Below are 27,120 nucleotides of genomic sequence, written 5' to 3' on the forward strand. Positions count from 1 at the left end.
TATAGGGGAGTTTGGGATAATTTTGTATGTATCTGAGGGTTTGATCTAGTGTTTGTATATAGGGGAGTGTGGGATAGTTTTGTTTATATCTGAGGGTTTGATCTAGTGTTTGTATATAGGGAAGTGTGGGATTGTTTTGTATGTATCTGAGGGTTCGATCTAGTGTTTGTATATAGGGGAGTGTGGGATAGTTTTGTTTATATCTGAGGGTTTGATCTAGTGTTTGTATATAGGGGAGTGTGGGATAGTTTTGTTTATATCTGAGGGTTTGATCTAGTGTTTGTATATAGGTGAGTGTGGGATAGTATTGTATGTATCTGAGGGTTTGAGCTAGTGTTTGTATATAGGTGCGTGTGGGATAGTTTAATATGTATTTGTCGTTTTGAGCTAGTGTTTGTATATAGGCGAGTGTGGGATAGTTTTGTATGTATCTGAGGGTTTGATCTAGTATAGGAGAGTGTGGGATAGTTTTGTATGTATCTGAGGGTTTGATCTAGTATAGGAGAGTGTGGGATAGTTTTGTATGTATCTGTGGGTTTGAGTGAGTCTTTGTATATAGGGGAGTGTGGGATAGTTTAATATGTATCTTAGGGTTTGAGTGAGTGTTTGTATATAGGGGAGTGTGGGATTGTTTTGTATGTATCTGAGGGTTCGATCTAGTGTTTGTATATAGGGGAGTGTGGGATTGTTTCATATGTATCTTGAGCGTTTGAGCTAGTGTTTGTGTATAGGGGAGTGTGGGATTGTTTCATATGTATCTGTGGGTTTGAGCTAGTGTTTGTATATAGGGGAGTGGGGGATAGTTTAATATGTATTTGTCGTTTTGAGCTAGTGTTTGTATATAGGGGAGTGTGGGATAGTTTTGTTTATATCTGAGGGTTTGAGCTAGTGTTTGTGTATAGGGGAGTGTGGGATAATTTTGTATGTATCTGAGGGTTTGATCTAGTGTTTGTATATAGGAGAGTGTGGGATAGTTTTGTATGTATCTGTGGGTTTGAGCTAGTGTTTGTATATAGGTGAGTGTGGGATAGTTTAATATGTATCTGAGGGTTTGAGCTAGTGTTTGAGCTAGTGTTTGTATATAGGTGAGTGTGGGATAGTTTTGTATGTATCTGTGGGTTTGAGTGAGTCTTTGTATATAGGGGAGTGTGGGATAGTTTAATATGTATCTGAGGGTTTGAGCTAGTGTTTGAATATAGGTGAGTGTGGGATAGTTTAATATGTATCTGAGGGTTTGGGCTAGTGTTTGTATATAGGTGAGTGTGGGATAGTTTAATATGTATTTGTCGTTTTGAGCTAGTGTTTGTATATAGGTGAGTGTGGGATAGTTTTGTATGTATCTGAGGGTTTGATCTAGTGTTTGTATATAGGAGAGTGTGGGATAGTTTTGTATGTATCTGAGGGTTTGATCTAGTGTTTGTATATAGATGAGTGTGGGATAGTTTAATATGTATCTGAGGGTTTGAGCTAGTGTTTGAATATAGGTGAGTGTGGGATAGTTTAATATGTATCTGAGGGTTTGAGCTAGTGTTTGTATATAGGTGCGTGTGGGATAGTTTAATATGTATTTGTCGTTTTGAGCTAGTGTTTGTATATAGGAGAGTGTGGGATAGTTTTGTATGTATCTGTGGGTTTGAGTTATTGTTTGTATATAGGGGAGTGTGGGATAGTTTTGTATGTATCTGAGGGTTTGATCTAGTGTTTGTGTATAGGGGAGTGTGGGATAGTTTTGTATGTATCTGTGGGGTTGAACTAGTTTTCATAATTATATATTTGAGCAATTCAGACTTTCATAGCAATGTTCATCATTAGGATCACTACTGAATGATGTCTCACCTACAGTGGTATTTTCATAAACCATGTTTTCCTGGCCTGATGTGGTTGGTACAGTTCCCGAATGTTTGGCGACAGTTTGACGTCTTTTATGTAGAAAGTAGACAAGTCCTACACCCACAACAATGGCCAAAAGTATGGAGAGAGCAACAATCACTCCAATGTAGGCACTGTGTGATGTTTGAGACTCGGGTTGAAGAAGATTTGGTTCTGTTGATGTGAGTTGGTTCTGCTCTAGATCTGTTGTAACCAACACGAGACACTGTGATATTACTAATCCAGTGTTTATCTGACATTGTCAGGCACACTAGATCACGTTTTTCATCAACATTATCAGAAAGTGTCCAGGTGTCTTTATCAACTACTGAAAAGTTTGCTACCAGCTTGCATTCCCTGAAAACTTCAACAGTGGCCAGTGATTGTGATATGGTTTGTACATATTTTGATGACATGTTCCACTGTAGGGTTTGGTTTTGATTTTTAAACACAAGTCCATTCCCAAAACATGCCTGTATATTTTCCTTCGATGAATACACCATGTCACCTGCATCACAAGGTGAGATTTCCAGGCAGGTTACTGAAGTCCCCTCTAGCTCTGCAGGATAGCTACACTGTCCAAGGTCTGTGGTGAAGGTGTAGTTTCTCAGCCAGGCCGTGGAACAGGAACAGACCAGTGGGTTTCCATGGAGCTGAACCACAGACAAAGATGGCCACAAGGAAAATCCAGAGTCTGGGATAGTCAGAATGTGATTTCCTGCCAGATTAAGTTTTTCCAGTTTTGATAGACTTTTTATACTTTCTGGAAATATTGTAAGCTGGTTAAAGCTCAAATCAAGTTCTCTGAGGAGAGGCAGTCCAATGAAAGCATTGGGTGTGATTGTGGTGATCTTATTGCCACTCATAATCAGGTATAGGAGATTTGATGAGTTGGCGATTGGTTCCGGTATCTCAGTGAAATCATTGTGACTGACATTTAACATCACAAGTTTATCCATTATACATGTTTCACTGTGAGGTAAGGCATGAAGGAAATTGTAGGAGAAATCCAGTCCTAAAATAATATCAGGACATTCAATCTGTTCCTGGGAATCACAGCTGGGGAAGTCAGTCAGCATGTTTTTAGTTATGTTAATAACTATCCTAGGCCGAGAGAAACGCAAGCGTGACGTACAATCTTTTATCATATTTGAAACAGTTTTTACTTTATTTCTACTCAAATCAAAAACTAAAAGGGATGAATAAATATAGAAACCATAAGTTGTCTGAAAATCTAAAACATCAGTGATTGACTCTATTTGATTATCTGATGAATTTAAATAAAATGTGGAATATCTGAAATGCCTGGTTTGCCTTGCAAAAGTAACAGGAAAAGTATGTTTTAAAGTATTGTTGCTAATGTCTACATTAATATATGACCCATAAATATCATAACCTTCAAAATTAACATTATTTACGCTAGAAATATTACTTGAGGAAAAATCAAGAATTCTTGTTTGCCGATACAGATAAAGGATTTCTATGAATGGGAGTTCCTGTACATTGTTTAAAGATGCATTCAAATGTACTATTTTACTCAGTTGTGATAGATTTACTGACTTCATATTGTTTTCAGCTAGATCTAAGTATTTTAGATTTGGCATTTCCTGTGTGATGAAAGATTCATTCAGATATGTTAAGTGGTTTCCCTTCAATGAGAGTTTTACAACAGAAACATTGAGTGGGCATTGGTGAAGCGTTAAGATTCCATTCCTGTCCAAGTTAATATTGACTTGGCTGGACACATTTGATCTTAGGTGACACAGGAATTGAGAGGGAACACAATTGTCTGCCAGGTTCAGTGTTATATCAGAGGGAATCACAATCTCTGGGATATCTGTGTTAGTACACAGGAATGTTGTGTTCTGTAAGGCGACACTGTATATAGTCCTGTTAGGGAAATGAGTCAAAACGTCCATCACACTCGCTGTGGAAAATGGGTTGTTTGATCCGTTAAAGTTGGTCCATGGAGGCAGGTTTGGAGGTATTGTTAGTAGTACATTGGAGGAGATGTCAAACAAACTGAAAGTGCTGTTTTGGTTTGAGGAGAGGCGCATTGTTGTAAGTTTGTTGTGATGAATAGCAAACCTACAATCCCAGCAGTCTAGGATGGTCAGATCTACACTGACCAGAAGATTGAAGGACAAATCAAGCGTGAACGAGGACATAAATCTGGTTCCCACGGCAAACATGTCCTCGGCAACCTTGGTGATAGAGTTGTGATGAAATAACAGAACAAGCATAGTCTGTTGGTTAACAAATGCTGGTCCTACTTCAGAAAGCATGTTGTATGAAATGTCAAATGTCTGTAGGTTTGTCATGCTGGATAACATGTTATCATTGACATGATCTATCTGGTTGTGAGACAAGTTAAGATTTCTCACCTGTTGTAAGTGCTCCAGACAGAACCACACATCTGTCATCAGCTGGTTGTGGGACAGATTGATATCCCGCAGGTGCTTGCCAGACGATACGAACGACCTTGGATGAATGTACTCTAGACGGTTCTCACTTACATCAAGGTTTTCTAAGCTTGTAAATTGATGAAGTTCATTGTTGCTGATTCTGTGGAGTTTGTTTCCTCTGATGTTGAAGGTTTTCAATGGGTTCTCGTTGTAGACATCTGTGGACATGTCAGAACTCATTGTAAATATTTGGTTGTGTGACACGTCAAGGTGTTCCAAATACCCAGGAATACTGTGTTCAGGAACACATGTGATCAAGTTCTTACTCAAAGTCAACTCTCTCAGGTGATTCAAGTTATTGAGGGAACACGCAGGAAAATAGTCCAGCAGGTTGTCGTCAAGGTTGAGAATAGTCAACTCCCGCCTATTGTTGGTAAACGTGTCACATGACAGGTGTTGTAAACCAATGTTCTCAAGGGTGAGTTGTTTCACTAGTGTGTCTCGGAATGAATTCTTGTCTAGATTTCTCATGATCCATTTCCCGTTTAATGCCAGGAGATTGAGAGTTCCGTTGTACTTTGGGAAACTGGGTATAACATTGGTGCGATCCTGGTAACAAGTAATTCTTTTGTAATATGTAGACAAACTACATCTAGTGACCACACTTACAGGCACTGACCACACCAACAGGACAGCAAGCAAAGAAACATCCTTCTTAAATGTGTTGAAATTCCGGCCTTACTGACAGATCAGTTTGTGTTGTTTGTATTTTCAGGTTTAATTTCCTGGTTCTGTGCTCCGTGTGGTATGCCCGAGTGAAGGAGTATTTATGTATATACAATGACATAACGGCAATACGTTTTCGCGATTTGACTTGCTGGTTTCAAGTTTCATTAAACTGCTGTCTTGTATGCTTTAGTGACAGAAATCTATGGTGTACTGGAATATTTTTAAAGGAACTCAATGCACACATTTTCTTAAAAGATCCTGTGGTTTAGGTTTTTAAAAAAAAATCTCAAAACCTTTCCAAAAAGATAAAGGGGAGTTAAATACCAGGTAATGATAGCTGATATTTCTGTCTATATTCTGTGTATCAGTTAATGGTCTCCATACACACATGTATATTTATACCTGGCTTTTCATAGGCATAATGATGCTTGTTTTTAGTCCCCCAAATTAAGGTTCCTTGATACGGTGGTATTGGTGGGTACAAGTTTGTCATCTGTCTGTCCATTCATCTGAAACGTTTGTCCTCCTGGGCATATCTTCTATACTATTTCACCAAGAGTAAGAAGATTTGGTATGCAAGTACATCTTGGGGTGGCAGAATGTCAAGTACAAATAGTACTGGTCACTGTGACCTATAGTTTGACCTTTGAAAAAGTTTGTCTGGGGCATATCTTCTATCCTATTTCACTAGGAGTAATCAAATTTGGAATGTATATAAAGTGCATCTTTGAGTGCATGGTCGAGTGTCAAGTACAAAAAGTAGGTCACTGTGATGTATGGTTTGACCTTTGACCTCAACCTTTGAAAAAGTTTGTCTGGAGCATATCTTCTGTACTATTTCACTAGGAGTAATCAGATTTGGAATGTATATAAAGTGCATCTTTGAGTGCATGGTCGAGTGTCAAGTACAAAAAGTAGGTCACTGTGATGTATGGTTTGAACTTTGACCTCAACCTTTGAAAAAGTTTGTCTGGGGCATACCTTCTGTACTATTTCACCAGGAGTAACCAGATTTGGTATGTTAGTGGGTTGGCGGAGAGACAATTGACATTTATCTGACATTTTTAGTTGTCTCCATACATCAAGTGACTGCCATATCTGGTTGTCTCCATACATCAATTAGCTGACATTTTTGTTTTCTCCATGTGTCATTTCACCGTTATTTCTGGTTTCTCCAAACTTGGTCACTGGGTTAAATGCCTTAAGAGCTCGGCCTAGTTCGATGACCACTTTTAGCAGACCCCATTTGGCGGAGTTATGGCCCCTTGAATAACGAAAAACGTAATTATCTACTGGGTTGTGTTTCTGTGCAATAACTACAACAAATGTTAACCGATTTTCTTCAAACTTGGTCACAAGGTTAAATCCCTTAAGGGCTCGGCCAAGTACGATGACCACTTTCAGGGGACTTTATTTGGCGGAGTTATGGCCCCTTGAATAACGAAAAACGTCATTATCTGCTGTTTCTGTTTATTAACTCTCATTATCCGATTGTCTTCAAACTTTCCAAGTTGACATCGGCAAAAATCCAGCAAACAGTCAAGTCATTAATACGGAACAACAACTGCCTTATTGCGATATATATTTGCAAATCTGAAGATGAAAATGGTATATATTCACTTACATATTGATAATCAATTATTAAGTTCAATTGCAAAACAGAGACAAGTATGTAGGCCGATGTTTTCTCGAGTAATGACGAAAGTTCAGTTGTATACTGATCAGAATGTGGAGGGTGGATTGAAACTACAATTACGGATTAATAGTTTGATCGACCACCTGGTCAGATGTATTTGATTTGGCACATGTAAAGGTAATATAACAATTAAGTTATAAATCAGTGATCGGTAGCCAGGTCACGATTATATAATCAAATTGTAATCACAGTAATATCATGACAATACACACGTCTGTCAGCGATGTGACGTAACATTCCCCGCTCCATGTACTGTTAGGATATTACTGAGGCCTAAAGATCTTTGACTGGTGCGTGCACATGTTTACAAGAAAGAAACTCAATTATCGCTGGCAAATGGGGGGCGACAAATGCACGAGTCCCCCCCAGGAAATATACATGTAGGACTAGGCTGGAGATGGTCATGACTGTGGCAGTAGGGCTGTTACCTACTGGAGAACGTAGGACTGTTACCTACTGGGGAAAGTAGGGCTGTTACCTATTGGAGAAAGTAGGGCTGTTACCTACTTGAAGTTTCATGACCATGGCGGAGCCTGAGACCAGAGGAAACTGAAGTTGCAGAGAGGAGAGATGATTGGAGCGAGTGCTGCCAACCAGACAGTCACGACCCGGTTTATCCAGCCTATTTATAGATGAGAGATGAGCTAATGGGCTCAGACAATGAATATGTAGGAATATTTAATTATTTGGGGGCACTTATATAGGAATTATATAAGAAAGCCAGTTTGGAAGAACGAAGTATTGGCGATAAGTAGAAATGGGAATGCTTCGTGAGTACAAAGCCCCCAAAAGATTATTATAGTTAATATAGGTAAAGTTTTGGTAATGTTCTGTGTCAGTGTGGATGGGGTTGTGCGGGGTATGATGGGGGAAAAGTCATAGTTCTACATTATGTTTCAAGAAATGTTAAATATAAACACGCCATCTCGTTGAAGATATGGATATGTGAAAGACAATAAGACTGAACACTTAGGTTTTGAGAACATATTCCTCACTATGAAATCCCATGTCTGATCACGAACAGTTGTATACATACTTGTGTAAAGGCAGACAGATACACTTACATATTGTAGTTCATCCAAATAGTCAAAGAGTATGACTGGTAATAGCAGAACACACATAGGATGGCACGTGATGATTAAGACAGAGTTCTTCAAGAGGGAAAAGTACAAGTATAAAGGCACATGACATCTCAGCTAGCGATGACACAAGTTAATCTGTGCTTTCCTAATGTCGTCTGTATCCAGACGAATGTATCGTAAATAACAGTCAGAAGACCACCGACCTAAGGTTTTGACCATGTGGTCGGGAATGTCACACTTGGCAGCTGTGGTAGCTGCCCCTATCCGGAAGCTGTGGCCATTGTAAAAGTTAGCTTCGAGACCTAGGTCTGTAATGATGGATTTGATGGCCGATATGAAGTAAGGCTGACTGAGTACGGCACCGTTGGCGGTGATGAAGAGGGGGTCTGTTGTGGAAGCCCCTGTATAGGTTCTGAGCAGTAAGTACTCTTTCATGAGGTTGACGGGACATGAAGAGGTTGATGTCGCGTGGATGTGAATTTTTACACCATGTCGAAACACATCTGTTTTAGAACTGGGTAGGTGTAAGGTGTAAGCTGAGAGCTGGTCATTAGGCACGATATCCATGATGCGAAGTGAATTATTAGTGAATTCACCACAACGAAGATAACCAAAGAAGGCCATGCTGCAAGCCACTGACAACATGAGGTTATTGAAAGAACCAAGTGTGGTTTGACCTTTGGTAAGCCTGTTGATGATCTTTAACAGGAGATCATGGGTAATTGGAAGGCGGTTGGGTTCAGAGTTGCACTGGGACCTCTCGACTCATCAAAGGATGAGTTGTAGTCTGTCTAGCATGGCTGGTTGGGAGAGAGGGCAGTTTATGTTGTAGGTGATGTAGAAGTGACGAACACCAGCGAGGTATTGCTTGATGGATTGATAGTTAAGTTTTTTGTTTACTCAGAAAGCCACGAAGTAGATCAGAGTATCCTCGTCCACTTCTGGGGGGGCGGGACTTGTGGAGGTCCACAATGAATGGAGCACGAGAAATCTTTTGTACAGGGTTGATGCAGAATTGTAAACGTTGATGGTACCTTGTGCTAGGGATGGTTCCCAGAGCCTCGTCACTGTCGGATTTAGGGAAGAGTTTGTCCAGTGAGGGGATCTTGTGAGGGTAGTGGTCCGCATGTGGCGCCAGTGCCCAGAACTTCTTGATCTGTTGACGAGAAAGACAATCGCTTAATACATTGTATTTTCCTGGTATGTGTTTTGCATGCACGTTTTCATTAGCTGCACAAAGGGTAAGGGTACGTATGAGTTTCATAATCATTGGAGATTTACTGCGACCTTTTGTGATTATGGCCACGGTGGTGATGTTGTCACAATGGAAAAGGATGCGCTTGCGGGGCCAGTTTTTGGACCACAGGATTGCACTCACTACGATTGGAAAGAGTTCCATGTAAGCCATGGACATGTCTTTGTAACCGAGTTTTGGCATGGTATTTGGCCATGGCTCGGCAAACCATTTTCCCTGGAAGTAACCACCGTATCCATGAGTTCCACTTGCATCAGTAAACAGTTCGAAATCGGCGGAATCGGTTAGGTTGTCATCATGAAAGAACGAAATTCCGTTCCATGTCTGCAAGAATGAGCGCCACATGAAGATTTCGCTAACACAGTCACGGTTAATGGAGACATGAAAATGACGTTCTTTAACAGAGTGAGCGAGGGTAAGAGATAGGAAACAAAGCTTCTCCCTGGAATGATAATGCGCGATGCGTAGTTGAGGTGTCCAAGCAGACTTAATAGTTCGCGTTTTGTTGCTGTTTTTCGTGTCGCAAATTCGGTCAGAACCTCGATGATACGTGAGATTTTTTCCGGGGGAAGCAATGCCTGCAGTTTGATGGTGTCCAAGTCTATGCCTAGGAAAGTCATGTAGATGTCAGGCCCGAGGGTTTTGTCGGGGTGTAATGGTATGTTAAGTCTATTGAAGACGAACTGAAGGGTTTCCATGGTCTAATGGCCATTATTCTGCACGGGGTCGATGGTTAAGAAGTCATCCAACAGAAATAACATTTTTGATATACCATAGTTGTGCGTAGCTATGTAGTGGATGGCCTCCGAGAGCATAGTGAAAATCTTGGGGCTACTCCTTGACCCGAAACAAAATCGAACGAAGAAGTAGAATTTGTCTTCCCATTGTATGCCATGAAATTTCCAGAGATCTGGACGAATAGGCAAGAGTTTGAATGCATCAACAATGTCTGTTTTGTTGAGACTGGAACCTTTCCCAAGTTTTTTAATTTCGGAAATGGCATCGTCGACCCGCACATACTTGACCGAATATTGATCTTTGTCGATGAGTTTATTTAGGCTGGTATGTTGTGGGTTATCATGGGGAGCTGACAGGTCCACGATTAATCTGTATTTTTTGGAATACTTTTTCTGCGCTAAACCGAGAGGGTTAATTCTGTAGATCTCAAATGGGGGCCTTTTGAACGGTCCGATGATGTAGCCTTTTTTGAGTTCTGTTTGTAGTAGTTGGGAAACTATCAGGGACCGAGAAGTTGCTGACTGTAAGTTTTTACAGGTGAAACTCACTTTGGGGTGATGTTGTATTCCTGTGTTGAAACCATGTTGGAGACCATTGACAAGACTCTGTACAAACTCTTGATCGGGGTGGTCTCTTAACTCATTTTCCAAATTATCAATGTTTATAGGCGTGCTGGCCCTGGAATCGAAATCACGCAGTTCTTTGAAACCTGAGGACTTGAAGGCGGTGGTGATATGAGGGAGTCCATTTAGTCAGTTCTGATTGGATGTGGCTGATTGACTTTTTTGGTTATTTTTTCCTTTTGCACACTCTGGAGCTGGATGGTTGGGTGATTTGCATATTTGGCAGCAGTGAATCATTTGTGCGAAATTGTTGTGGGTGAGACTGCAGCCATTGGAATTGTAATTGTTGCACAACTCTTTTCCGTTATGGAATAGCCTTGGCCGACCCCTCTTGTCAGTCTTATGTTGGGCATGGTCTTGAGATCTACCCTGGTTGTTGTTGTTTGCCTGTTTGGGGTTGGATTTCCCATGTCCTGGGTAGGCCGGACTGTTTTGGTCATTGTGGAATCGGGTATTGAGGAGAGAGGGACAAAAACCGGAATAGTGGCTCGCGCTATGACAGTGTTCGCAAGTGACGCTTCTCAGACCTGAGAACATCTTTAGGTAGAGACCGGTATCCTGTGATGCCCAGTTGATTTGAAGGCCCATGGTGACCTCATATTGTTCGGCCTTTTTAGAGAAAGCAGTGTGGTAATCGTAGAAATGGGTGCCCCCATATTGCACAAACATGTCATCAATGAGGTCCGAATATGAGTCGAGTTCGTGCCGTCTTTCTGGCTCTTTCTCACAGATCACGTTCTTAAAACGGTAGAAGGCAATCCTGAACTCATGAATGTTTAGATGGCGCATAGCTCTGGGGTCATTACTTTTCATGACGACCTGGTTACCTGACTGGTCGATGATTTTAGTTTCTGTATCGCTGTCCATGCCGGGAATGAGTAGTAAGGACAGATTTATGTGTTTGTGCACATATATGGCGCTGCGGAGATGTTGAGGAACGATCTTGACCTCCGGTAGGTCGTCCATCGAAACCCTTTTCTTTGCATGTTCATGCGTAGAAGAAAGACTTTCCCTACCTTGAGTCGGCGCCTGTTCCACCGTGGGGTTATTTGCGGAGTTGTTAGCGCCAGCACCTATGAAGCGGTTGTTTATTTGGGCAAGTGTGGCTGGATTAAAGTCATTTCTTGCCGTAGATTGTCCAAAGCTGTGTTCTGACTATGGTTGGCGCCATCTTGGTGGTTGCGGACGCCATCTTGACTATCACGTGACTCCGTACCGGAAGTGGCTGAAGTTGCCAGAGATAGCATGTCACGTGATCTCGACTGTTGAGATTGTTGTTGTTCGAGATCCACGTGTATGGCGGTGTTGTGTAGTTGTTGGTACAATTTCACGAGCGTTTTGTGTGGTGTAGACGTCGGTAAATCCATGCCGGAATTCTTTAGTTCTTGGCACAATTTGGCGACAGGTCATTTCAAAGGATTGGTACCATCCAGTGCCGAGCGGGAACGATGCCTTTGTCCCCGAGGCCCTGTGGGGGGAGATGGAGAAGTTTGTCGTCTCCTACCTCGTATCGCCACGGATTCTTGTAGAAGGGAAGAGTCTGCGATGGCTACGTGAGGAGGGGTCCTGGTTGGAGCTCTCCCTCGTCTTTTAGGTGGCATGGTGAATCTGGTAGTAATGGATAGTGTTAAGTAATAGCGAGTGATGCAGACGTCTTGGCAGTAGAATGAGAGCGAGGCTAGTGACGTATGTGTGGTCAAGATGTAGTGGTCAAGCTTGCATGTGTAATGAGGATGCGCAGTGGAACATGTTATGTGCATGTAAGATACGCTCCGATCCCACGAGAGTGAGGTATGGAAACAGCTGGGTGTTGGGAAATTATTGTAATCTTTAAAACTTTGGTTAACAAATAACCATCACAAATTGTCCGACATTGATGACAACAATGATCGCACATGAGTACTACCCGTTATTCAGTAGTTAAACGCTGTCGATGAGCAAATAGATCAAGTTTAAGTGAGTTTCGAGAATTTCAGCACTCAAATTGTGAGTTCGAACTACACAGAAATTTATTATTTTTATTTTTCAAAAAGTGTGTTAGAACTATCAGCCTATTCGAACTTACCAGAGGTGTACCATATTTACAGATAATCAATGAGGTATAGGGCTTTTTTTTTTCTTTCTTTAAGTTTCAAGCTATACATTATGTCCCAACAGCACAATACTCACATGTTTAAACCTAACCTCAATAATGTTAACCTACAATATGTCCTGCAAGCAGGGGATATCATTTCCACGAATTTGCTTGTTAGCTAACATTCCTGCCCATACATCAATTAGTTGACATTTCTGGTTGTCTCTATGTATCATTTCACCGTTATTTCTGGTTTCTCCATACATTAATTAGCTAACATTTCTGCCCATACATCAATTAGTCGACATTTCTGGTTGTCTCTGTGCATCATTTCACAGTTATTTCTGGTTTCTGCATACATTAATTAGCTAACATTTCTGACCATACATCAATTAGTTGACATTTCTTGGTTTCTCCATACATTAATTAGCTAACATTTATGCCATACATCAATTAGCTGATATTTCTTGTTGTCTCTATGCATCATTTCACCGTTATTTCTGGGTTCTCCATACATTAATTAGCTAACATTTCTGACCATACATCAATTAGTTGACATTTCTGGTTGTCCCTATGCATCATTTCACGGTTATCTCTGGTTTCTCCATACATTAATTAGCTAACATTTATGCCATCCATCAATTAGCTGATAATTCTTGTTGTCTCTATGCATCATTTCACCGTTATTTCTGGTTTCTCCATACATTAATTGGCTAACATTTCTGACCATACATCAATTAGTTGACATTTCTGGTTGTCTCTATGCATCATTTCACGGTTATCTCTGGTTTCTCCATACATTAATTAGCTAACATTTATGCCATACATCAATTAGCTGATATTTCTTGTTGTCTCCATGCATCATTTCACGGTTATTTCTGGTTTCTCCATATATTGATTAGCTAACATTTCTGCCCATACATCAATTAGCTGACATTTCTTGTTGTCTCCATACATCAATTAGCTAACATTTCTGCACATACATCAATTAGATAACATTTCTGCCCATACATCAATTATCTGACATTTCTTGTAGTATCCATACATCACTTATCTAACATTTCTGCCCATACATCAATCAGCTAACTTTTCTGCCAATACATCAATGAGCTGACATTTCTTGTTGTCTCCATACATCAATTAGCTGACCTTTCTTGTTGTCTCCATACATCAATTAGCTACCATTTCTGCCCATACATCAATTAGCTAATTTTTCTGCCAAAACATCAATTAGCTGACATTTCTTGTTGTCTCCATACATCAATTAGCTTACATTTCTTGTTGTATCCAAACATCACTTAGCTAACATTTCTGCCCATACATCAATTAGCTGACATTTCTTGTTGTCTCCATACATCAATTAGCTGACATTTCTTGTTGTCTCCATACATCAATTAGCTACCATTTCTGCCCATACATCAATTAGCTTACATTTCTTGTTGTATCCATACATCACTTAGCTAACATTTCTGCCCATACATCAATTAGCTGACATTTCTTGTTGTCTCCATACATCAATTAGCTGACCTTTCTTGTTGTCTCCATACATCAATTAGCTACCATTTCTGCCCATACATCAATTAGCTATCTTTTCTGCCAATACATCAATTAGCTTACATTTCTTGTTGTATCAATACATCACTTAGCTAACATTTCTGCCCATACATCAGTTCGCCAACATTTCTGTTTGTTTCCATGAATCAACTAACCGATGTTTCTGTTGGACGTCCATACATCATTTCAGTGACATTTCTGTTTGTCTCCATGCAACAATTAGCTAACATTTCTGACCATACATCAATTAGTTGACATTTCTGGTTGTCTCTATGCATCATTTCATCGTTATTTCTGGTTTCTCCATACGTCAATTAGCTAACATTTCTGCCCATACATCAATTAGCTAACATTTCTGCCCATACATCAATTAGCTAACATTTCTGCGCATACATCAATTTGCTAACATTTCTGCCCATACATCAATTAGGTAACATTTCTTCCCATTCATCAGTTCACTAACATTTCTGTTTGTTTCCATGAATCAACTAACCGATGTTTCTGTTGGATGTCCATACATCATTTCAATGACATTTCTGTTTGTCTCCATGCATCAATTGATACAATTTGTTTCTGGGACTTTTTCTTGGGGAAATCACAATTGGTATGTGTGAGTTCTTGTCTTCTACATTCATTAGTTTGTTTCTGTCTTGTGTAAGAGTCTGTAGTTGAGAATGGGAAAACTGTGGTGAAATGACAATAACCATAAAATTGTGCCGGTTTCTGAAACCATTTTGTCAGCAAATCAGGCTACAAACTCAATATTCATCAACACATGATGACATTTGTTTGTTGAAATCGGCAATGATTTCTCATTTGATGTGTGAAGTCACCAAGAATATTGATAAAATGCATGATCAAAGACATAACAATTATACCTGTTAGAAAACGTGTGTAGAAACCATTGTAGACTTACTTAGAGTTGATTTAAATAGCTGTTCGCTAGGACCTGCTGCACAGGTTTTGTTAGACTGAACGTGGCCAGCACAAGGTACTTGAAGACCGATCTATTTTCAGCTCTAATCTGGGTTGTTACAAAGGTGTGAAAAATCCTACCTGGATAGCTACGCTGTTTAATCACGACTTTCAGACCAAATTAGTTAAACATATTGTCCAGATTTAATACCTGGATATTTAGAAGTTTCAGGATTTTCCTTCAAAGTGTTGAAATTATTATGTGGATGCTTTTTCTAATTTCAAGTGTTTAAATTTTTATCTTATGATTTTGTTTCACAAGTTGTTTAGTCCTAATAGTGTGTACTTAACTGGCATACGGTAGTGTGTACTTAACTGGCATTACCGTCATATGTACTTAACTGGCATCACGGTTGTGTGTATTTAACTGACATCACGGTCCTGTAAAACCTGCAGTCTGTACTTAACTGGCATCATGTTCCTGTATTACTTAACTGGCATCATGATCGTGTGTATTTAACATTAACTGGCATCATGGTCGTGTGAAACCTGGAGTATGTACTTAGCTGGCATCAGGGTCATGTGTACTTAACTGGCATCACGGTCATGCGAAACCTGGTATTGAAAACGTATTTTGTGAGCTTTCAAAAACGTCTGTTTTCTGACAGGTTCGTCTGATTACCACATAAAATAAAGAAGTGTTTTTATTGCAAATACAATGAGATATCCAAAATATATAATTGAGGGTTGATTTTCCAGTCTTTTATTCTCACATGCTAATTTATTCCGGATTTGAATTTTACATCAAAATGTAGAAATATTATGTTTTATGGTAAGTTATCAAAGACATGTACAGATGCTAAGTGATCAGTTCTGTATTGTATTATCATATTTAAATGTAGTATAAATGAAATAACACTGTTTGACAGGAACGGTCCTAACGGTCAACACACTGCCTGGCTACAGAAGCTTGGTAAGGATCTGCCTCTTGCTAAAATGTATGGCCTTATGTATCAGAAGTATAACAAGACAGAGGCCATCCGGGAACTACGACTCAAGGAGAACAAAATTCCCTGGGATCTGTTCAGGTAAACTGCTGGAATGTGTCACACAATCTAGAGCCGGAAATGACAGTTGACATATGTACATTTTGCCTGAGGTAAAGGACGTCTGGTATGTAGTTAGAACATGTCATAAGTAAATGCATATAGTGGCTTTAGGTAAAGTGTGTCATGTATTCTATAACTAATACCTGTGTATTGTGGTATAGGTAAAGTGTGTCATGTATACTATAAGTAATACTTGTGTATTGTGGTATAGGTAAAGAGTGTCATGTATTCTATAAGTAATACTTGTGTATTGTGGTATAGGTAAAGTGTGTCATGTATTATATAAGTAATACTTGTGTATTGTGGTATAGGTAATTTGTGTCATGTATTCTATAAGTAATACTTGTGTATTGTGGTATAGGTAAAATATGGTGTCTGTTTTATTGATAACTGATATGTAATTATTCTCTGCAGTATAAATTGAAACAATTTATTTAAGCAAAATACACAATTTTATGATAACCACAAGATTAATGATACGGTTTATATCACACTTTGATGTATTATAATGGAGGTGTGTCTTTATCTACACCTGTACTTACAGACGGGCCTTCCATGACATCAGTACAAGTCCTGAAGCTTTTCATGTGTTGCGCTGTACTCTGGCCGTGTCCCACGCCCTCGTGTCCATTTGTCAGTATATTCTAGGCATTGGTGACCGCCATCTGTCCAACTTTATGATCAACCTCAAGACAGGACAGATGATAGGCATTGATTTTGGACACGCATTTGGATCAGCTACTCAGGTAAATAAATGACCATAGCTGTTAATAGTAATAAACACAAACAAACTAAACTCAGGTAAGTATTACCACTCAGCAATGATGATAGAAAAACAGTTGTTTTCATGGTGAATGAAATCAGATTAGAATAATGGAAATGTCATTTTATTGGGCCAATCAAAGTTTTATACCAATTTATATTCAGTCACAACTAGATATCATTTCATCCAAAATTTAATAGGATCCTAATGGATAATAGTAATGGTTATAATTGTGAAAACAAAAAACTAAGGCTTACAATCACTTTTATACATTTAAGCAAGCAATGTGCACATAATTGAACAAATAAAAGGGTGGTATTTACATGACGTCTTTCCAAGGATTCTAAAATGCAGACGTGAAGAGGTGAGTTTTGCTGTCCCTCTTGAACTTGGCCAGGGTATTTGACTTTCTAATAGCAGATGGTAAGCTATTCCACAACGTAGCCGAAACCCTCCCAAAGCATGTTTCCGTAGGTCACAGTACAAGATTTTGGGACACACAACAAAGATTCTGACTCTGACCACAGTGATCGTGACGGCTGATACACGGTAACAAGCTCCTGTAGGTACTGAGGAGCTGTTCCATTCTGTGCCTTGTATGTGTACACCAGAATATTGTACTGCGACCTGTATCATTCAGGTAACCAGTGCAACGAATAAAGCACAGGTGTGATGTACTCTCTCTTTCAAGTACGAGTAACTAGCCCTGCTGCAGTATTCTGGACCCTCTACAGACGACTAGGTAGTTTGTCAGATATACCACAGAGCAGGGCGTTACCATAATCCAACCGAGAGGTAACAAGTGAATGCACCAAAATCTTGCATGCATCTGCAGTTATAAACTACCGAATACAGCCGATGTTCCTGATCTGGTAGTAACAGGATTTGGCAATAGCGTTCACTTGTTTCTCCATGTTCAGTGAACTATCAAAGTATACCCCTAGGTTTTTAACAGCTGGAACAGTCTCAATAGTCCTGGCACCGACCTTGAGCTGGAGAGCCATTGTTTGCTGACACTTTGGGGAAAAGACAATTAGTTCCGTCTTTTCCTGATTAAGCTTAACTCATTGACCCCTGAAGACACACTTGAACCCTTCCAATTCAAAGGTTGGAATAGTTCATTATAAAATTTCAGGGGTGTCCAGATGCTGATATCTTTCAGACAAGCTAAGACTTTCTGAGACTGTATTCCAACTGTCATGTGGTTTGATGACCATGTAAATTTGTTTGTCATCGGCATAGCAATGATAGCGAAGAATATGGCGACGACAAATCTCTCCAATCGGTTTGGAGTATGTACAATATTTTCGTGGTCCTAACACCGACCCTTGAGGAACCCCGAAATATAGTACTTTGTCATGTGAGGTGGAAGATCCGATGGAAACACACTGTCGTCGTTCACTCAGGTATGACTATATCCAGCATAGTGCGGTATCAGTCACTCCATAAGAGTATTCCAGACGTTTATAAAGTATGCCATTGTCGATGACGTCAAATGCAGCTGACAAGTCCAGCATGACAAGCACCGCTGTGCACTTGTTATCCAATGCAGAAGCTATATCATTAAGTACACGTAGAAAGGCCGTCTCGGTAGAGTGTCCCATGCGTCAGATTACTGTTGGAAATTTCCCACTCGATGAAGATAGAACTAAATAAAAAAAATCATCATAAAACTGGATTGTGATCCTTGGAAGTAAAATGTTTATTGTTTTGTATAGTACGAAATGATTATCATGGTTATAACATATTGATCATTTATTACCATCTTCTATGTCTACAAGGTATTTTCCCATTCAGTGTCATTTAAATACTATTATGTAACCATCTTCTGTTATTGCCCTCAATAGTATAAACACAATAGATCAAGTTCCCTTGGGTAAATCAGACTTAAACATATGGATTCTTTGTCCAAATTTATTGTTTTTTCATTGCTTTCAAGACAAAAGGCCATGGTCACTTTTTTTAATAGAAATCATTTTCCACACCATGATTTCAGTTTCCTTTAATTATTGAACTTCATACTACCTTACTCATAGCAGTTTAGTGGACTTTTCAGATTGAAAAGTCAAATACAGCTGTTACTATAATATACATAAAAATCAGTTTCTGTCTAATTGGTAACACTCCAGACTGTCTTCCACATAGCAATGCAATTGGTTGCTCATGTTTCTGATTTGGCATAAAAAAAAAGGTAACAAAATGGTTCAAACATTAAAACATATTGAAACGATCAGAGAGTAGAAAGGGTCAGTCATACAGTTTTATGCTTTTAGATAGAAATGTTATCTTTGATACAGTTCTTGCTGATACCGGAGCTGATGCCATTCCGTCTAACAAAACAACTGCGTAACCTGATGCTGCCCCTTCAGGTGAAGGGGCTGATGGAGAGTACTATGGTCCATGCTCTACGTGCCCTCAGGGAAGACTACGACCTGCTCCTTGCAACCATGGACATATTTGTGAAGGAGCCCTCTGTTGATTGGCTGGTGAGTTGAGACCTCCTTTTACCATCCAATCCAACAAGAGGGATACATTTAGTCTATATGTTGTTATATTGTATATCAATATTTTGCACTATACAATGTATAAGATTTTTGTCATTGAAAATAATCCTCCAATCTATTAGTATCAATGTTTTCTATCAATACTAATTGGGATTCTTTCATGTCTGTGCAGGTAAATGCAGAGAAGCAGATTCAGAGTTTGAATTTAGGAGGTAAGTTATCCACCAGTAACAATGATACAAGGTATCCACCAGTAACAACGATACATGGTATCCACCAGTAACAATGATACATGGTATCCACCAGTAACCATGATACAAAGTATCCACCAGTAACAACGATACAAGGTATCCACCAGTAACAACGATACATGGTATCCACCAGTAACAATGATACAAGGTATCCACCAGTAACAATGATACAAGGTATCCACCAGTAACACTGATACAAGGTATCCACCAGTAACAATGATACATTGTATCCACCAGTAACAACGATACAAGGTATCCACCAGTAACAATGATACAAGGTATCCACCAGTAAAAATGATACAAGGTATCCACCAGTAACAACGATACATGGTATCCACGAGTAACAATGATACAAGGTATCCACCAGTAAAAATGATACAAGGGATCCACCAGTAACAACGATACATGGTATCCACGAGTAACAATGATACAAGGTATCCACCAGTAACAATGATACAAGGTATCAACCAGTAACAATGATACAAGATATCCACCAGTAACACTGATACAAGGTATCCACCAGTAACAATGATACAAGGCATCCACCAGTAACAACGATACAAGGTATCCTCCAGTAACAACGATACATGGTATCCACCAGTAACAATGATACATGGTATCCACCAGTAACAATGATACAAGGTGTATCCACCAGTAACAACGATACAAGGTATCCACCAGTAACAATGATACATGGTATCCACCAGTGTTTCCAGTTACTCACATTTCAAATCATCGTTACTGTCATTCTTGTGACCAATTATTTACCTGTGATATATTCTATAATGCAACAATTTTGAAGAAGCTGTTTAACTTTTTGCCAGAGATATATGATTTTTTTACCTTACATTAATTTGTACTGAGGTTTTACAACAAATTTGTTTCCTACTGATTTTTTTGAGGTCACCTGAGATGATGTCTTTAGTGACCTATTCTAAATTGCCTTTGTCCGTCGTCGTCCGTCGTGCGTTCGTAAACAATTTACATTTTTGACTTCCTCTCACAAACCCCTGAACCAATAACATTGAAATTTTGCAGAAACCTTCCATGGCCAAAGATGTACCAATATTGTGAGGATATGGGCTCTGAGGGGCGTGGCCAAAAGTAGTCAAATTGGCTAAAATTCAACAATCTTCTTCTTAAGACCCAGTAATGCTGGAAACAAATACTCTTCATAGATGGAATGGTCTTAGTAATGAGGTGTTTTATCAAATTGTGAATTTCATTACCCCTACTATTTTGCCCCTGGGGAGTGGGTAAAATTTATCATAGTTTATATAGGAAAATGATACTTTTGAGTATATTTTGTTCATTTTCAATTGGAAATAATTCAAACATGATTTAAACTATAACCCCAAGATGGCAGTTTGACACTATGAAAATTTTGAGCCTGGCCCACCCCAAGGGGCTGAGGGGCCCAAAAGGGTCAAATTGGTTTAAATTTCAACAATCGTTTTCTTGAGAACCAGTTACGCTGGAAACAAAGACTCTTCATACATGGAAGGGTCTTGAGGTGCTTTGTTAAAATTGTGAATTTCATTACCCATGGGCTCCTCGTTCACCCCTGGGGATGTGCTAAAGTTAACTATAGTTTATTTAGGAAAATGATACTTTTGGGAAAACTTTATTCATTTTCTATTGAAAATAATTCAGACTTGATTGAAATTATAACCCAGAGATGACAGTTTAATTGATACTAAGAAAATTTTGAGTCTGGCCCACCCCCAGGGGCTGAGGGGCAAGGCCTGAATGCGTCAAATTGACTTGAATTTCACCTATCTTCTCCACACTCGGATACATTGGAAGCAAATACTTTTTATTATTGGAAGGTTTTTAGGTGCTTTGTCAAAATTGTGAATTTCAATACCACCAAGCTTTGTTTATAGATTATATAGGAAAATGGTACTTAATCAGAAGTAAACTTGATTGGAATTATAACCCTAAGCTGACAGTTTGTTACTATGAAACACAGGAGCTGAGGGGAAGGCCCCAAAGTGGTCAAATTGGCTTAAATTTCAACAATCTTCTTCAGACCCAGATGTGCTAGAAACAAATCCTCTTTATATATAGATGAAAGGGTTTCAAGGTGGTTTATCAAACTTAGAATTTCATTACTCCTGTAATTCATGCTCTCCCTAGGGATGAGGTGAAATTTACTGTAGTTTCTGTAGGAAAATTATACATTTGGGTATCTTGCTTCATTTTCAGTTTGAAATTCAAAACCGGTTGGAACTACATTGTGTATATGCATGAGAAGATGGTAGATTCTATAAAGTTATAACCAAAATATTACTTTTAATGAGAATATTTTGCCATGGTTGCTTATGCATCAAGGTACACAATACAGGCCCCCCTGTATCTGTAGGATAATTAAAAGACCAAAATGGGTGTGTGGTATAGAGCAGTCTAGGTCAACTCACTTGTAAAATTAGTAATATTTGCAGTACTTCTGTTTTTAATTTTTCAGATTCGCTTGAAGTGGAAAATATCACATGGTATCCCAAGGAGAAAGTCCATTATGTCAAGAGAAAACTTAAGGGTGAAAATCCCAGTTATATAACAAGGTAAGGAAAAGGTGGAGTCCAAGCTCGTGCACTGGTGTTATTATGCCCCCGCCATAAAATGGAGGGGCATATAGTGTTGCCCATGTCCTTCCCGTCCCTTCCCGATTCAATGTAAACTCCCGTCCCGTCCCGATTTAATATAAATACTTTGCAACTTCATTCTATGACAGATTTTATCAAACTTTATACAAAGGTACAACCCTCCATAAAAGGGGGGGGGGGATAAAGTGTTGCCCATGTCCGTCCCATCCCGTCCCGTCCCGATTCAATGTAAACACTTACCAACTTCATTCTTTGACAGATATTGGTCAAACTTTATACAAAGGTCAAGTATGAGTATACTTCGGACATTGATGTGTTTCAGGGATCCAAGGTCAAGGCCAAGATCACACTTGCTATATATAGTAAATCATCACCTGATTCAATGTAAACACTTACCAACTTCATTCTTTGAAGGATTTTGGTAAAACTTTTTACAAAGGTCAAATATGAGTATACCTCTGACATCCTTGTGTTTCAGGGTTCCAAGCTCACTGTTGCTATATATAGAAAATCATCAACTGATTCAATTTAAACACTTAGCAACTTAATTCTTTCACATATTTTGGTCAAACTTTATATAAAGGTCAAGTATGGGTTTACCTCTGACATCCTTGTGTTTCAGGATGGTAATAACATACAAACAAAAAAAAAGATTATTAAATTCAACTGATCAACTTTAAGTGTAGTACCTTGTGTGTGTACATGTTTCAGGGTATCAAGATCAAAGTGGTTGTAACTTTTTATAGAACAATTAAACTAATTTCACATGGCAGCAGGGGCATTTATGTCTTACAGACATTTTCTAGTTATTTTGTTAACTCCAGTTTACTAAGTTAGCAAGCTTAGTTTGCTCCAAACTTTATGGTGATTAGTTTGTAATTTAAAATTAAAATAGGATAACTCGCATGTATCAGTTACCTCCCCTGATTATCACAGTTCTTCCCCCTTCATTATCACTGACAGTTACCAAACACTTGTTAGAAATAGAACAGATATAGATCCTTTCCTTTACTTCTTATTAGCTGAGACAAGTTTTGCTATAACTTTTGTTTTATTGATAAGATTTACTTGGTGGTAAGTAATACTTACAGGACAGTCTACATGATGAAAATGAACATTTATCATTATCTGCTCAAGCAAGATGGCCACCAAGGCTTCTGTTTGGCTGAGACCTTTCAGGCTATAGGTTGCATTCTGCTATTCTGTGTTTGTTTTTAATAATTGGTAACTTGTGTTTGTCAGATTTCAGATGTATGAAAAACTTTATGATAAATGATATAAATGATGTGATCCCCATGGTGTCTGCTTGGTTGGTGGACTAGTTTATCATCTTCCATCACTGACAAAAGTCTGTGTTCGGCTGATCTGATCATCTTCTTGGTGATCGTGGATGAAATATACAGCTAGACACATGGCGACCCCTTGCTGACCTGCCAGTGTTCCAATTATCTGCCACCCAACAAAGTCGGGGTGGATTATACATGCTAGGTCTGAAATATACTGTTTCTTGAGCATAACTTCATAAACCACAAGGCAACAACTTCACGAAACTTTATCCTTGTATGAATTAGTGGCCTAGTAATGCCTTTTGCTATGCAGCAATTTTCATTTATTATATTTTTTCTGTTATCATGGAAATATACAGCCTAAAATGCTTAATTTACCATTCTCAGAGCATAACTCCAAAACTGTCAAAAGATTGCATTGTGCCAACTCGGCAGTTTCAGTCTGATTTGACTTATTGCAATTACCTTTGTCGATCTCCTCCCATCTTGTAGCTGTAAACAGTTCACGTTTTGGACTACTCAAAAATTGGTTCATTGATTTCAGGAATATTGTGCAGGAGGCTTCCATAGCAATGACAAACCAAAACTGTGAATTATGTAGATTATGTCTGGGAATCCACAGTTAACTCATTCACCCCTGAAGACACATTTGAACTCCTCCAATTCAAAGGTTGGAATAGTTCATTATGACATTTCAGGGGTGAATGAGTTAAAAAGCCATATTTGGTTATACTATAGTCAATCTTTACCATACATTGATGTGTGGTCGGTTATTTTTACAGTAGTGATGTATGGTCACTCATTGGTCTGTCAGGTTTACCATACATTGATGTGTTATATAATTGTTCTAAATGACTATATAATGTATCTGGTTCTCATATGGCAGTTAGTGTCAGGGAAAGTCTTGCTGTATGGCCACTACTTTCCTACAAGTTAGATACCATAGCATTACAACAATAAATCTGGTTTTATCTTACAGGGATGAACTGAGACTTGGCCATTCAAAGAACGATTTCCTGCGTAACTTTGAGAGTGTTGTAATGGGTGAGAGAGATGACACGAGGGCACAACTTCCTCAGGACAGTCTTAGTGTGGAGGACCAGGTAGCTGCTCTCATAGACCAGGCCACCGACCCTAATATTCTCGGCCGAGTCTACGCAGGCTGGGAACCATGGATGTAGAACAGTTCAGAGACTGACACCCAAACAGGGCTGAGGCGAACATTCTACATATATAAAGGATCTGCAATTTAGTGCCAAAGAGTGCTAAGATTAGCAGATGAACATTCTCTATAGAAAAGAGAGTCTGCAGTTTAGTGCCACACTAGTTCTAAGAGTAACAGATGAATGTTCTACATAGATAAGGGAGTCTGCAGTTTAGTGCCACACTAGTTCTAAGAGTAACAGATGAATGTTCTACATAGATAAGGGAGTCTGCAGTTTAGTGCCACACTAGTGCTAAGAGTAACAGATGAATGTTCTACATAGATAAGGGAGTCTGCAGTTTAGTGCCACACTAGTGCTAAGAGTAACAGATGAATGTTCTACATAGATAAGGGAGTCTGCAGTTTAGTGCCACACTAGTGCTAAGAGTAACAGATGAATGTTCTACATAGATAAGGGAGTCTGCAGTTTAGTGCCACACTAGTGCTAAGAGTAACAGATGAATGTTCTACATAGATAAGGGAGTCTGCAGTTTAGTGCCACACTAGTGCTAAGAGTAACAGATGAATGTTCTACATAGATAAGGGAGTCTGCAGTTTAGTGCCACACTAGTGCTAAGAGTAACAGATGAATGTTCTACATAGATAAGGGAGTCTGCAGTTTAGTGCCACACTAGTGCTAAGAGTAACAGATGAATGTTCTACATAGATAAGGGAGTCTGCAGTTTAGTGCCACACTAGTGCTAAGAGTAACAGATGAATGTTCTACATAGATAAGGGAGTCTGCAGTTTAGTGCCACACTAGTGCTAAGAGTAACAGATGAATGTTCTACATAGATAAGGGAGTCTGCAGTTTAGTGCCACACTAGTGCTAAGAGTAACAGATGAATGTTCTACATAGATAAGGGAGTCTGCAGTTTAGTGCCACACTAGTGCTAAGAGTAACAGATGAATGTTCTACATAGATAAGGGAGTCTGCAGTTTAGTGCCACACTAGTGCTAAGAGTAACAGATGAATGTTCTACATAGATAAGGGAGTCTGCAGTTTAGTGCCACACTAGTGCTAAGAGTAACAGATGAATGTTCTACATAGATAAGGGAGTCTGCAGTTTAGTGCCACACTAGTGCTAAGAGTAACAGATGAATGTTCTACATAGATAAGGGAGTCTGCAGTTTAGTGCCACACTAGTGCTAAGAGTAACAGATGAATGTTCTACATAGATAAGGGAGTCTGCAGTTTAGTGCCACACTAGTGCTAAGAGTAACAGATGAATGTTCTACATAGATAAGGGAGTCTGCAGTTTAGTGCCACACTAGTGCTAAGAGTAACAGATGAATGTTCTACATAGATAAGGGAGTCTGCAGTTTAGTGCCACACTAGTGCTAAGAGTAACAGATGAATGTTCTACATAGATAAGGGAGTCTGCAGTTTAGTGCCACACTAGTGCTAAGAGTAACAGATGAATGTTCTACATAGATAAGGGAGTCTGCAGTTTAGTGCCACACTAGTGCTAAGAGTAACAGATGAATGTTCTACATAGATAAGGGAGTCTGCAGTTTAGTGCCACACTAGTGCTAAGAGTAACAGATGAATGTTCTACAAAGATAAGGGAGTCTACAGTTTAGTGCCACACTAGTGCTAAGAGTAACAGATGAACATTCTACATAGATAAGGGAGTCTGCAGTTTAGTGCCACAATCGTGCTAAGAGTAACAGATGACATTCTACACACATGTGGATAAATGATCAGCATTTAAGCTGCCCAATAGGACAGACAGGAACATGCTTGGCTGAACCGACTTTAGTCCAGCCAAACATACTGTGGTGGTTCATTGCTTCAATGGATATAAATCTATGTCGCCTACAGTAAATAATGTGAAGCAATTTGAAGCTGTGACAACCATGCTATGTCATTGTATGGGTCTTTATTTCTAGGTTGTGTGTTGACTTGTCGCCAGATTCAAAAGAGTAGTCAACAAGACTAATTACATGTTCTGGGAATTGGATGAGGTGAAATTTAAAGTCGGCATTAGAAAGAGGATTGTTTGAAAACTGAAGTGCTGGATGAGGATTTGTTAATTTATTAAACAATCTACATAAAGTCACACATGGATACGAATCCATCAATTCATCATATCATCATGTAGCAGTATGTAATATTCCAGATGATAAATGACCTAGAACAGGATAAATACTGTCAATAGAAAAGGTTCTTTAAAACCAGAATGTCATTTTAATTTGTTCAAATTTGAAAAGTGTTTTTAATTTGCTTATCTTTGATTTATTACAAAATCTGTGCCATTCTTTGCACCATTTACAAAGTCTACTGTAAAAGTCTGTATGAGCGGTATAACTGTACAATTATCACACTTATATAAGGTTGTAAGGCTACAGGATCATGATATACATTCATAATTGAATACAACTTTCTTGTGTTACAGTGACAGTAGTTTGACCATTTTTTTGTTTGCAGTACACAAATTAAAACAAATCATTGCA

At 39.0% G+C, this 27,120-nt stretch overlaps 2 protein-coding genes across 2 annotated transcripts; one reads left to right on the forward strand and one right to left on the reverse strand.

Moving 5' to 3' along the window:
* Window positions 1-1,271: 1,271 nt before the first annotated feature.
* On the reverse strand, window positions 1,272-5,113 carry LOC110460858 (chaoptin-like). Its single transcript, XM_021514051.1, has one exon. The coding sequence runs from the start codon at window positions 4,803-4,805 to the stop codon at window positions 1,923-1,925; it is 2,883 nt and encodes a 960-aa protein (XP_021369726.1). The 5' UTR covers window positions 4,806-5,113; the 3' UTR covers window positions 1,272-1,922.
* On the forward strand, window positions 4,665-27,120 carry LOC110460859 (DNA-dependent protein kinase catalytic subunit-like). Its single transcript, XM_021514052.1, has 7 exons — window positions 4,665-4,752; window positions 15,870-16,028; window positions 16,594-16,795; window positions 19,110-19,298; window positions 19,489-19,528; window positions 22,035-22,131; window positions 24,439-27,120. Exons 1-7 carry the CDS (start codon window positions 4,721-4,723, stop codon window positions 24,638-24,640), a joined length of 921 nt encoding a protein of 306 aa, XP_021369727.1. The 5' UTR covers window positions 4,665-4,720; the 3' UTR covers window positions 24,641-27,120.

This window comes from Mizuhopecten yessoensis, unplaced genomic scaffold, assembly GCF_002113885.1.
Source record: "Mizuhopecten yessoensis strain PY_sf001 unplaced genomic scaffold, ASM211388v2 scaffold10497, whole genome shotgun sequence".
NCBI lineage: Eukaryota > Metazoa > Mollusca > Bivalvia > Pectinida > Pectinidae > Mizuhopecten > Mizuhopecten yessoensis.